Source organism: Alligator mississippiensis, chromosome 5, assembly GCF_030867095.1.
Source record: "Alligator mississippiensis isolate rAllMis1 chromosome 5, rAllMis1, whole genome shotgun sequence".
Taxonomy (NCBI): Eukaryota; Metazoa; Chordata; order Crocodylia; family Alligatoridae; genus Alligator; species Alligator mississippiensis.
Window position 1 is genome coordinate 190562033 of NC_081828.1, and position 12890 is coordinate 190574922.

The 12890-nt window shown below is 39.3% G+C and overlaps 1 protein-coding gene across 2 annotated transcripts in view; it reads left to right on the plus strand.

Annotated features, from left to right (window-relative positions):
- WAC (WW domain containing adaptor with coiled-coil) overlaps positions 1-12890 on the plus strand; it is a 101341-nt gene that overhangs the window by 42011 nt on the left and 46440 nt on the right. For both annotated transcript variants that reach the window (XM_059729115.1, XM_059729116.1), the window contains 3 exons: positions 98-213; positions 305-417; positions 2314-2622. In XM_059729115.1, the coding sequence (XP_059585098.1) occupies positions 98-213; positions 305-417; positions 2314-2622 (538 nt within the window). The remainder of the gene's footprint in view (positions 1-97; positions 214-304; positions 418-2313; positions 2623-12890) is intronic.

Sequence of the window (12890 nt, forward strand, 5' to 3'; positions counted from 1 at the left end):
GGTCCTTTACCTTATAACTTCAAATGTATTGTAATCTATATAGTTTATTTGAATTCACGCAACTAGACTCTTTTCCAATGCTGTTTGTGTTTTCAAGGCCTTCGATTCTGCAGATGACTGGTCTGAACACATCAGTTCTTCAGGCAAAAAATACTATTACAACTGCCGAACAGAAGTTTCGCAATGGGAAAAACCGAAAGAGTGGCTTGAAAGGTATGTGTGTGCATATATGCTTTAATTTGTAATAAAGTACTTGATCTAGAAACTATCTTAGTTCATTTTCCTTTGTGTTTCTTTTCTACAGAGAGCAGAGACAAAAAGAAGCAAGCAAAATGTCAGTTAACAGTTTCCCAAAAGATAGGGATTACAGAAGAGAGGTGATGCAGGCGACAGCTGCTAGTGGGTTTGCTGGTGGAAGTATGTGGTTTTTCTACAGTAAAATATTCTTGCTTTGTGAACACTATTTACTTCCTTCATATTTTTCTTTGCCAAATTGAGAGAGATCCTTTTGCCCTATCTGCACATTTTATAGCAGAGGGGCAAAGTGGCTCAGCTCCACCTTGCTGAAAACTCAGCTACAGGCATTTCCAGAAATCTTGCTGCCTCATCATAGTACTGTCTGCATAAGTTGGTGCATTTGCTCATTCTTTATATCATATTACTGTTCCATTTTTGCAATCATTTTAATTGCCTGCCAATAAGTGTGCGGTATTTTCCCCATAGCTTGAATAAAATATTTTTCTGTAACAAAAAATATTTTCTTATCCAGCTTCTCATATCCATCAAGATAACCATTGAGAGAACTATCTCTGTTATGGTCTCAGATTAAAGATGGGGGACTCAGAGATTCCTTTAAACCTTGATTTCACCCTTGGAGTTTATTTATAACTTGCAGCCCTCACAGGGTCCTGTACTATACTTTTAAAATAGCTTTTTTTAAAAATTCATGTTATCTTCAGACATGGTTGACATACTTCTGGGGTTGATACGTTTTTGTATGAATTTTTGTAGTGTGTGATATTAGCTGAATTGGCTTTATGGTCTTTAGTATTAATCTTTCTTTACCTAGTGGTATTGCATGTTTGCTTGTGCATATACATTTAATTGGCATGGACACTTTTACAGTACTTGGAAGAATTAAAAATACCCTAGCAGTTTGTTTCATTCACTTATTATTTTTCACTGTTTTGAAAAATCAGCAGTTTGGAAAAAGGCCTTTACTATTTTCACTGACTCATTTTTATAGAGATGAGCAGCATACTGATTTAAGGATATGCATATTTCAAGAAGAATCATTGTAGAAATAGAATATTTCAGTGAATGTTTCTTTTTATGAATTTCCAGCCAGTTTGCTACATTGCTAATGGTAGAGGGGCTGCATGATAGATGAGAAACCAGAAATTAGGAAAAAAGCATTCTATGTATGCCAGTCATGCTGTACAGTACCACAAAATCACAACTGTGTAATGGCATGCATTGCATCACATGTTAAATAATCTATTACATTTTGTATGCCAGTAGCCATGTGTCTTGAAATTGGCCTTTCATCCCCTCTTCGTCTTGTGGAAGCAAAAAAAATCAAAATTTGTTTGCATTAAAAGCTAAACACAAGGCAAACATGGTGGATAGAAGACAACTGTATAATATAAACATTTTTTATTGGAACTGTTGACTTTAGTCCCTGAGACTTAATATAACATATGCAAATACTACATTTTGGTCTGGATTTTATTAGGAACCTTTTAAAAAACATCTTAAACTAGAACAGGGGTCGACAGCATTTTATCACCACAGGCCACTAATCTCCACCTTTTGTAGCGCTCAAGCTGCCTGTGTTTCATTGCTAGAAATACCTGGCTCCTCTATAGCTACAGTAAGTGCAGGCCAGAGCGCACCTAAGGGAGCTGTGGAGAAGCGATTGGAGAGAACAGGTGGCTCAGTTCAGCTGCATGTCACCTGATCAGCTGTGCCTTCCTGGACTGGTCTGTCTTGGGGGTTGTAGGTTGTCGACTCCTGAGCCAGAACATTCGCTGTAGTATGGTCTGTCACTAAACACAAACTTGATTGGAACTTGAGAGCAGCCAAAGTTTTTCAAATGTTGGAGGGTTCATTTTGTCACCAAGAAATTATATTTTGTCTTCTAATGTGTTCTTAGTCATAGTGCTAGTAGTTGATGTATAAAACTTGCATAAGTTTCAGTCGACTGTAATTATTGGTATGCTGCTGAATTATCTTAGTCGCCTTATTGGACAAGTTTCTAACTTAAATCTTTTTTTCTTGTTGCAATATTACTTTGTGAATCCTGAACAAAAGTGGAAGACAAGCATTCCAGTGACACAAGTAGTATGCTCCCACAGAATATTTTGTCTCAAACAAGCAGACACAATGACAGAGACTACAGACTGCCACGAGCAGAGACTCACAGTAGTTCTACTCCAGTACAACATCCTATCAAACCAGTGGTTCATCCAACTGCTACCCCAAGCACTGTTCCTCCTAGTCCATTTTCTCTACAATCTGATCACCAGCCAAAGAAATCCTTTGATGCCAATGGAGCATCTACTTTATCAAAACTGCCTACACCCACATCTTCCATCCCTTCACAGAAAACAGAGAGAAAAGGTATGTCATTTAAACTTTTTTACCCTACTCAGTGATGTGCTGACCTTTCATTCCTCCCATGGTTGGAGTTTGTGATTCAAATAGTGTGTGATTTTTAGAACTTATGGGAGTCTGTCTTGTTGATTTGTGCTTTGAAACAGTTATTTCGGTCATGTTATGGGGGGGGGTACAGTAGTTGCTTTTATTCAACCTATGTTCCTTGCAATCTGTTGGTCTGATAACTGGCTGGCATTTAGACAATTCATATGCTTAGTGTACAAACTCTTACTTCAGATGACCTCTGGTAAAAGTGCCTAAAATCCCTTTTTTGTTACTTGTGACGTTTCAGTTATGGTGGTTTTTAACATAGCTATAGCCTTTTATGTTTCAAAGCCAACTAGGACCCCTATGTTTCTGTCAGCTACTGTGACTCGGATTCTGGTGGCAAACTATTGCAGCTGCCTATAATTCTACATAGGGACTTGATTGTGATATTTAAGGAAAGCAAATGAGCTGTTGCTTTTGTTTGATCATATAGACATTCTTAAATTTTGTCCAGTGCATAATTATACATTGTTTCTTCAATATTAAAACAGCTACAAGTTAAGTATGTATTATTAGCATTCCAGAAACAGCTTAGAGGCACCAAGCAAGGAATGGGACTCCATTATCTTGACTAGGCCTGGTTTTAGATTTTTTGAAAGAACAAATTGGCTTTATAATTGGATTTACTTACAGTGAGGAGGAACTACTGAAAAATGCAAGAATAGGGACACTTGGTACTAATGACCATACGGTATTTCAGCTCAGCATAGGAGAAAATGGTTCACAGAGTGTGGCTCTGTGCAAGATGAAATGGTTTCAGGGAAGTGCTTTGGGGAAATTAGTCTGTTGACCTGTACTTATTGAAAGTAATTTAAAGTTTCTTATAGGAAGCATGCTTTAAGTACTATGAAAGATTCTTAAATCATTCTAGAAATGGTTTCCCTGGAGATGTTTGTAAACTGCTTTAGTTGATGAGGAGAGTGTAGACCTATAAGTAATACCAAACAGGCTCAGGACTAATATTTCTCTACTCTTTGAAGATACCTTCCTGCTTTCCAATAATCTAAATTGTCTCAGTTACTAGTGCATAAGCAGTACAGCTAATCATCAAATAAAAAACGATATAGTATGAAGCAATTTTCAGTGATATTCAAAATAAATGGTGACTTGCATAAAATAAACCTATTGTAGAAAAAGGAGATGGAGCCAAAATGTTAATGAAAGTTTTTGAGGAGAAAAGATGCTATAAAAAAGAAAGTGGCCACAGGACCCATTTATGTTCCTAACAATTAAGTTGACCAGGCAGATGATTTTCCACTTTTTTAACTTGGTCAGAATTCTAAAAGGTAAATATACTTCATCATCCTCAATCTTGTATTCTTTTGAGACTTGTTACTTAAATATATTGTGTATTATTAGTGAAGAAACTTGTGTGTGGTTGATACCTGTATTTAGATCTTATTTAAAATCCACATAAGCTAAGGTAACTTGCTGTAATAGTTGATAACTATTCTGTAAAAATAATCGTTCAAGTCTGTCAATTTGTACTCCCATATAATTTCTTTAGTCCATGAGGATGAAATTTCATAAATATTATTACTCTTATTAGCATCTAACTGTTGTTAATTACCTTACTTCACCTGCTCTTTTTTTATATGATACAATCGTATGAGCAAAAAATGACCACCCCTGAACTTCAATAGAATGTGGGTCAAAATGTCTCTAAAGAAAACATTTTAAAATGTTATAAATAGCCATTTTCAGGAGAATAGGAAAACAGGAATAGTTTACTGGTTTAACTCTCAGGCTTGAAATACTACAGTGGATAATGGCTAAATAGTTCAGTGTTTAATCTTTTAGAGTACATGCAGTTTATTTTGTTCTAACCTTTCAAAAGATCTGTGTAATGTTCTTGTCTTTTCTTCTGTCTTTGTTTGATTTCCCTCCCTCCCCCCCCCCCTTGAAACTTTTTGGGCTAAGGATCCACATGTTTATAGTTCCCTAATTTAATGCTTGCTGATTGTTTGCCTCTGTTACTTTCCCTTGCAGACAGATAGTAGGGGTGCGCAAAGCAGCCAGCATTCAATTCAGATTCGACCCTATTCGGGAGACAGTGATTCAATTTCCTGATTTGGATCACTGTCCTGATTCGATTTGGCCAAATCTGAATCTGAAGATTCGATGCTGATTCAGAGAATCGGTGATTCTATCATAGACAGCTTTATATATATATTTTTTCCTATGTACCTTGAGGTACCAGGCATGGCTCATGAACGCTGAGATGGTGGGACGGATGGATCATCCCACGGGGGTGGTCCCCCGTGCACTTGGCGATGGGCCCGGAAGCACTTCTGGTCCACTTCTAGGTCTGCCGCCGAGCACGCAACTTGCCTTCCTCCCCCTGTGGGATGCTCCATTCCCCCCCACCATCTCAGCGTTCACGAGCCGCGCCTGGTACCTCGAGGTACATAGAAAAAACATAAAGCTGCGTCTATGGCCAAATAATTGAATCTCTCCGAATCAAATCAAAGGGTTCCAATTCGATTGAGAGAGAGAGTAATGGGTCTCCTGATTCTTTTCGGATTTGGAGGTTTGGCTGCCAACTCGGGCCAAATCTCCTCTGAATCGAATCAGCGACTGAAGCTTTGCACAGCCCTAACAGATAGATAACTAGTACTATATGTTTGCAGTTTGTAAAGTACTTTGGATTAAAGGCAGCATATAAATCTAAATACCTAGTTTTGTCTTAAATTCAATTTAAGCAGTTTTAAATGCTCTTCGAAAATATGAAACTAGCTTGATAGCATGTTTTACTCTAATAAAGCAGAGCAGTGTTTTGGTTCCTGATCTATACTTTTCTTGCTGTGCCCGCCACCTTTTTCAAAAAATTAAAGTTGTTTTGCCAGTACTTCTTGCCAGAAAAGCTCTGTTTAATGACAATAATATATGTGATGGGTCTGGTCTAAATTAATTTCTACCTCCAGTCAGTGTGCTGTGCTGGTGGGTGTATGCCAGCATGTAAGTTTGTATTACTGTTTTAGTAGCAAAGGTATATTCATAGTTTGTGTTATGGCATAATAGGTTTAAAAAAACCCAAAACAAAACACTTTTTCAGCTCAGTCTCTTTTGCTGCAGGGGTATGTTGTAGTCCCACAAGGAGACTGAATAAAATCCTTGGCTGACCTATAGCTCAGCTGTTAGCAGTAGCCTTCTGCCCTCTCAATGGCTTGCGGTAGTGGCGAGTTCCCGGGGATCTCTTTGACCTCTGCCCTTTGATTTGAGTGGTCCAGTCAGAATCTGCTGCTTCTGTTTGTGCTCACTGTGAGTGCTTGATGCAGGTAAAGTGTGGGGTTGCTTTTCCTACTTTTTGGCTGCTTTATCTGTAGGACATCACCTATTTTCCCATTACTAATTTAGCTGTTAAATGAATGTTATTATAACAGCGTGTCAATCTGTAAAATGCTGCCCCAGATAGCACTGCTACCTCTGACGCATTGATTTGTTTTTAAATTTTGTTAAAATGTGACAAGCTGCCAAAAGAATGTCATCATGTGGGTTGTGAAGTTAACACTGACAGTTTAGCAGTTGGTCCATGGCAGTTGGACTGTCCAATGCTTCCTTATTTGAAATGCTTTCTACCTTTAGGAGCACTCAGCTATTACATTCCTGGTTACAGGCACTAATGCACGTTCTTCTTTGGCTGGTATTTGCAGTTTCTCTCTCCGTAAATTACCTTCCTCCCACAGCAGTTTGAAAAAGTTATGCTTGAGAGGGCATTGCAGGCTTTTCAAAATGTTCAGATTTGATGTTCTTAGAACTGATGTTTAATCTTCATGTTTTATTTTCGTATTGTCAGTATCAGTGCTTGGAATGAGTTATTCAGTAACCTTATCTGACAACAAAGCAAAAGAAATTGTGCTGACTGTTTAAGAGAATCTGAGCATGGCTGGACAATCCCTGTTGTCCCAGTGTTAAAGCAGTGCTCGACCAGCTTATTTACAACCAGTGTCTTATACTGAGTGTTTCTCAGTTTCTGCTTTGAAAGATTTTGTTTTGGTATCATCCACAGGCTGTACTGGGTTAAAACCTCATTGTGCTGGTCTGTCCCAGGGAGAGAGTGGGATGGCAAATGATAACTGGCTGTTTCATAGTTTCATAGTTGGTAGGGTCAGAAGGGACCTGAAGAGATCATCTAGTCCGACCCCCTGCCGTGGCAGGAAAGAGTACTGGGGTCAAACGACCCCGGCCAGATGTTCGTCCAGCCTATTAATAGGAGTGCTTCTTGCAAGTCAAAAGTTATAACTGTGCAATTCTTAATTGGTAGTAGTAATCACAAATAGCCACCTGCCTAACCATTTTTGGTGGCAGTTTTCTGTAAGCATCACAGAAGCAGTGAATTTGAGAGGGAAGTTGCTTCGTTTTGTGGATTTTTTCCCTAACTGGGGATTTTTTTCCTCACCCAGGGTGTTTCACAGAAGGAGGCTTGTGGGTGATTGGGAGAAATGAGGCAGCAAAAACCTTGCATTGTTAGGGCAAAGACAAGTCAATCTTCTAGAAGGTTAAGAGAATTGGTAAGTGTTGACTTACGGAGTGGTTTGAGGGTTAGGACAAGTTTTTGTTTGTGGTGGAAGCCCCTGGAGGGACGTAGGATGACTAGTGACTGATAGTGATGAGCCAGGAAAATTGTTAGCAGAAGCATTTTGAATGGACAATCTCCATGCTGTTTATTTTGATCAGTGAAATCCTCTGTCCTCAGATGGCGCAAGTCTGAGGAGAAGTAATAACATTTTAAGTTCTTTAGAGAGCTCTGGTGTTTAAACCCTGACTTGAAAAGACATCCCTAGAGTGGTATATTCCTGCAGTTCCTAGACCCATTCATGAGTTTTACCAGGTTTCTATTGTGATTAGTGCACTCTGATACATGCCCTCATTGCTAGGAACACTAATGTGTAATACAGATAACTTAAATTTCATAGGCATAGTCAGTAGTCAGATTCCTACTAGTATTTTTAAAGGCAATAAGGCTCTGTTCCACTACTGGTTTTCATATTCATCAGAAGTTCTCTTTTTGCTAATAAAGTAACTCACCGTTTTATTTTTGCGTGTGTGTGTGTATGTGTGTGTAATTTTGTCAGTCCAGTTCTTCTTTTCTCATTTGCTATTCAAATGTTTCTATTCACACCTAGTTTTTCATGTCGTGCAGTACTTTTACTCATTAAATATATGTTAACTTGGAGCAAACTTTTTTTTCTAGTTGTTTAATAATGTATTTGCCTTGAGGTACACTAGCTTTTTGTTTCTCCACGTTATTCTAAGGAAAACAATTCCAAACTGTCCCTGGAAGAAAAGTGGTTGATCCTTACATTTTCTTTTTTAAAATATCTGAAAAATAAGCTCTGAAAATTGATTTTTTTTTCATGCACATAGTCTGACTATCATAGTCAAAAATCCAGTGCAAAGATAGTATCTCAGAGGAAGTGTGATTGGAGAGGAAATCTAATAAGTAAATAATGCACCTGAAAGGTCGAGAAGGCTACAAATGTTTAAACACATTTACAGATACTCAGTAGTTGCTGTAATGGGCAATGCAATTGAGCTTTTGGTTCCAATTGATCGCTCACTAAGTGATAGAAAGCTCTTTTGGGAGAGGGTGCTCATGGGATAGCAACAGAATCTTCTTTAAGGAAGTTGAAAAACATTGCGTTTAATTGTGCTTGAACTACAGTTAGCAATCAAGAGCTTAGCAGGGCTCCTCTGTAAGTAGGTATGCCTCAGTAAATTCACCATGTTAACCAATTCTCATCTGAGTCTTTATGACAGTCCTCATAGCTTGTAGTTTAATTTGTCAATATATTTTAAGAATACTTGTGTTCTTTAACATGATGATCACACTGCAATTTTTGTTTATTACTCAAGTCTTAAGTTCAGATTTGAATGCATTGTTAATGAACTAGTTGTACGCATTTAATAGAGTTTATATCTGACCTGTTGGGGTTTTTCTTTTCTCCCCCTCCCCTGCCCGCCCTCCAGAAAGTCATGCTTTTGCAGCACTTTAAATGGTGTGCTTTTTATGATGAAACTAAGTTACCTCAGTGTGGAGACACTGTGTGATCATTTTTTTCAGCAAATCTGATCATTTTTATATTAGGAACACTATTAAGTACTTGCCCCTCAAATTTGGTTTATTCTGTGAGTGTTGACATGCCTCTCCAATACATTTAAAGGACTTTATGTAGTAAATACAATTTTAAATTCCAGTAGAGATCTAGAAGACTGGTAACTAACCTTTAAATATACTCTCCCTACTGTCAAGACCATAATAAAGTTATCCATTTACTTCACCGTACAGCAGCAGGTCAGAGAAGAGATGAAAAAGCAAGCAGTTTTTTTTTTTTTTAAATTATATTAAAAAATCAGGGCAGATAAATGATCTAAGAAGTGTTTGCGTGGAGTAAAGGTTTTATTATGAGTTTAAGATAGTTGTTACTCACAAATGGGGTAATTGGCATACCATCCTAAATGAATTCAGGGTGAATATTTTTTACTATATCATATTATTATGTCTTGTACATATTTTAGACAACATCAAAACTGAATTAGAAATAGTTACAGGATTTGTTCTATTGGGAGTATTTTTTGGATCTCCACATTTGGAAAGTGCCTTAGTTGTAAGTCCATCTTTGACTTCTAGAGGAAGAATGTTGAATAATGTAAACATCTGCAAAACAGGATGGAGCGATTTTTAAAGAAAAGCAGTAAAAAAAATTCAGTTTGGGCAAAGCCACATAAAATTAACTTGAAGATTTGCTGCATGATCTCGTCAAAGACTTGGATTCGACTGTCAGAGACACTGTAGTAAAGGAAATATTAGTTGTTCTCTCTACTTACCTTAAAAGTCTGTTTGTATTTTATATTTGCATAGGGACTATTCTGTTTAACTTTGATTTGGGAGCAATCCTGCTACTTCTCACTACACATGTAGCATATCAGCCTTTTGCAATGCATAGTCCAGCATAAATGAGAGGGCAGAGTGCTGACCATTGACAGTAGGTATTGCATAATATTAAATATGAGCATATAATCAGATTGTAATAATCATAAGCATAGGGGTACATGGGCATGCTCAAAACCTACAAATGTTAATTACCAGAAATGTGTCTAAAATGTGTTTAACTATTTTTTCCTTGGCTGATGTTTAAAATAGATATTTTTAGCTTTTACACCAAGATGGAATACTACATTTTCATATGTAGCTGTGTTTAACTTTGTGTTTGTATTGCCAGTCAGGTAATGGATGATTTGACATCCATTTCATATTAAATATCTAAATCAGCTTTTATTTGGTGTAATTGCATAGATATGTTTATTCCGAATGAGCTCAGAGGAGCTAGAGTATCTGTTTAGGTTTTGTGGAATTCAGTAATTTGTATGCTTGCACTGCAAAACTTTCAAGTGTTTTAGGAATATACAGAATTAAATATAAGGTTTGTCTTCACTGCATTGCTATCTTGAGATATAAACCAAAAGTTTTGTTCCTAACCAGGTTCCTGTTCACATACAAAACCCTAACTTTATTTAGCTGGATGTTTTAAGCTAGTTAGCCTGTCAGGGTCTGAGTTGAAGTTAGTGTTGCTGATTTGAGCTGATAGTGCAGCAGGGATTCAGCAGCTGTAGTTGGAGCAACTAATTAGCTACTAATCTGCTTATCAAATCACTCTATTTAAATGTTTTGCTGTGATAGTAACTCAAGTTAACTGTCGAGTGAAGACACGCAAGTCCTTTAAAATATAAGCATTGCTTGAAACCCAGTCCTGGCAATTGAGTTACTGTGTTTTTCTTGAATCTGGCATTCTTTTATATGAGAATCTCCAAATGTTGGGGGAATTGTATGTGTGTGTCCATTCCAGTTATATTCCTTGCTTTTGTGTAGCATACTAGACTACTGTCTTTGTACAGTATTTGAAGCTTTAATTAAATTTAACATTTTTGGTGTGTTTACTGAAGTGGGATTTTTATTTTGCGCATATGCCTCTAGCTGTATTTACTTTTGAATGCTGTGATTGTAAAAATGTGTACATAGAATTGGAAGAAATAATTCTATTGCATATATAATATATAGTCTATGCAATAGTTTATATTGTATATAAACTATACATAAAATGTGTGGTAATGACATAAATGAAAGAAATTAATAAATGATCAGCTAAGACATGACATCATTGAGCAGCTGTATAATATTCCTGTGACTATTCTATTCTCTTCTGTCTGTCCAGTTTTTGTTCTTCCTCCCTTGCAGTACCTGTGAAATTGTTAAAGTCTTTTCTGGTAACATCTTTCTTGGAAAAGTACTTCTGTAGATATCCTACATGTAGGAATTAAAGGTCTTTAACAGATAAAATTGAGAAATGGATATGAAAGTCTTTCCTGGTGTTCAGATGTTGTTATAACCAGGGTTTCTGGGTGAGCTGTTTTGCTGAAATGCCTAAAAAGCAGTGACAAGGACACCATTGTGCTATACAAAGATGACAATAATTTCTGCCCCAAAATGTTTACTGTTAGCTCAGACTTCCTTTTTTAAGTCTGTCAGTATTGTTCTGTTAACTCAGTAAAATCATTCTTTTCCTGGGCCTTAGCATGCTGCTATTAGAATATTTCTGAATGCCATGATTAGGAACACACAGGCTTAGTAATCACAATTAAATTATTCATTATTGAGTGGTGCTATTATACCTGTCAGAGTTGACTGGGAGGGGTCTTACATAACATGTTAGTATGAATTTTTTTTTATTCTACTTGGCTGCATAAAGGCAGATCTGTTCTAATAGAGTTTCTTAAATTAAGTTGCAGTTAAAAACAAAACAAGACAAAAAAGCCCCAAAACTGTCCAAAGATAGGCCTATAAAAATTGATCACATTATAGTAGTTTAGAATATCAGTTTGTAAAATAAATAAATAAAAAATCAATCTAATTCTGTTAATAAACTTAAGGTTTAGAGTGATTTAAGTTGATTTAATAGCTAGATTTTAAGAAGAATTTTAATTTAAATTTATTTGGTTCCTCAAATACAATCAAACTTGGCCTCAAGAAACTATGACCTTGGGGATTGTTAGAAAATAAGAATGATGTTTTTATGAAAATCATTGATGTTTAGTTGTTCTGTGTTGGAAGACAAACCAAACTGTTCAGATTCTTTGCCAAAAACCCCAAGGTGGAGTCAGCACTCCTGCCTTTACTGAAGTGGCAGTAGTTTACGTGGATACTTGCCCAGAGTGTGAGAAACGTTAGACGCGGGAGCGGCGAGAGGCGCGCGGGTGAAAGCTCGCTGCGCCCCCGCTCCCCCGAAGCCCCCCAGAAACCCTCCAGCAGCCGCGGAGCCCCCCCCTGACCCCCAGCACAGCCGGGGTAAGCGGGGCCCGTGGAGAGAGGGGGCTAACCCCTTAGTGTGTGTGTGGGAGGCGGCGGTTGAGTGGAGCCGGGCCGGGTCAAGCCCTGCCCAGGCCCCTACTTGGCCCAGCCCCCCAGGGAGAGAGAGAGAGGAGGGGGGGTACTCACCTGCCCCCCTTCAGTAGGGCAAGGTCCCCCAAATCCGGGCAAGGCCCCCTTATTGCTCTAAGAGCAGCTTCCTTGACGGCAGGCCCACTGCGCATGCGCACAGTTTAAAAGGGCCCGCCGACCGGGAAAAAGCCCAGTTAGACGCGGGAGCGGCGAGAGACGTGCGGGTGAAAGCTCGCTGCGCCCCCGCTCCCCCGAAGCCCCCCAGAAACCCTCCAGCAGCCGTGGAGCCCCCCGCTGACCCCCAGCGCAGCCGGGGTAAGCGGGGCCCGTGGAGAGAGGGGGCTAACCCCTTAGTGCGTGTGTGGGAGGCGGCGGCTGAGTGGAGCCGGGCCGGGTCAAGCCCCGCCCAGGCCCCTACTTCGTCCAGCCCCCCAGGGAGCCACGCAAACAGGCTGCGCAAACAGGCGCGCTTCTCTGCTGGTGCGTGAGTTAGCACGGAGTTTGCGTGGGAGGGCGTGCGGGTGGGCACCGGACCCTGCCTGCGCACCCCCCAGGGTAGACAGCCCCAGCCATAGCCAGCCTACCAGAGGCATGACACGGATGGGCACGCGCTGCACCCCAAGGGTCCCCTCGGGCTCTGCGGCCCCCCCCTCTGGCACCTCAGAGATGGCCACCCAGACGGAGCCCCTGGTTCCGGGCTCCGCGCAGACAGAGCCCCTGGCTCTCGGCTGCGGGGGCTGCCTGTCCC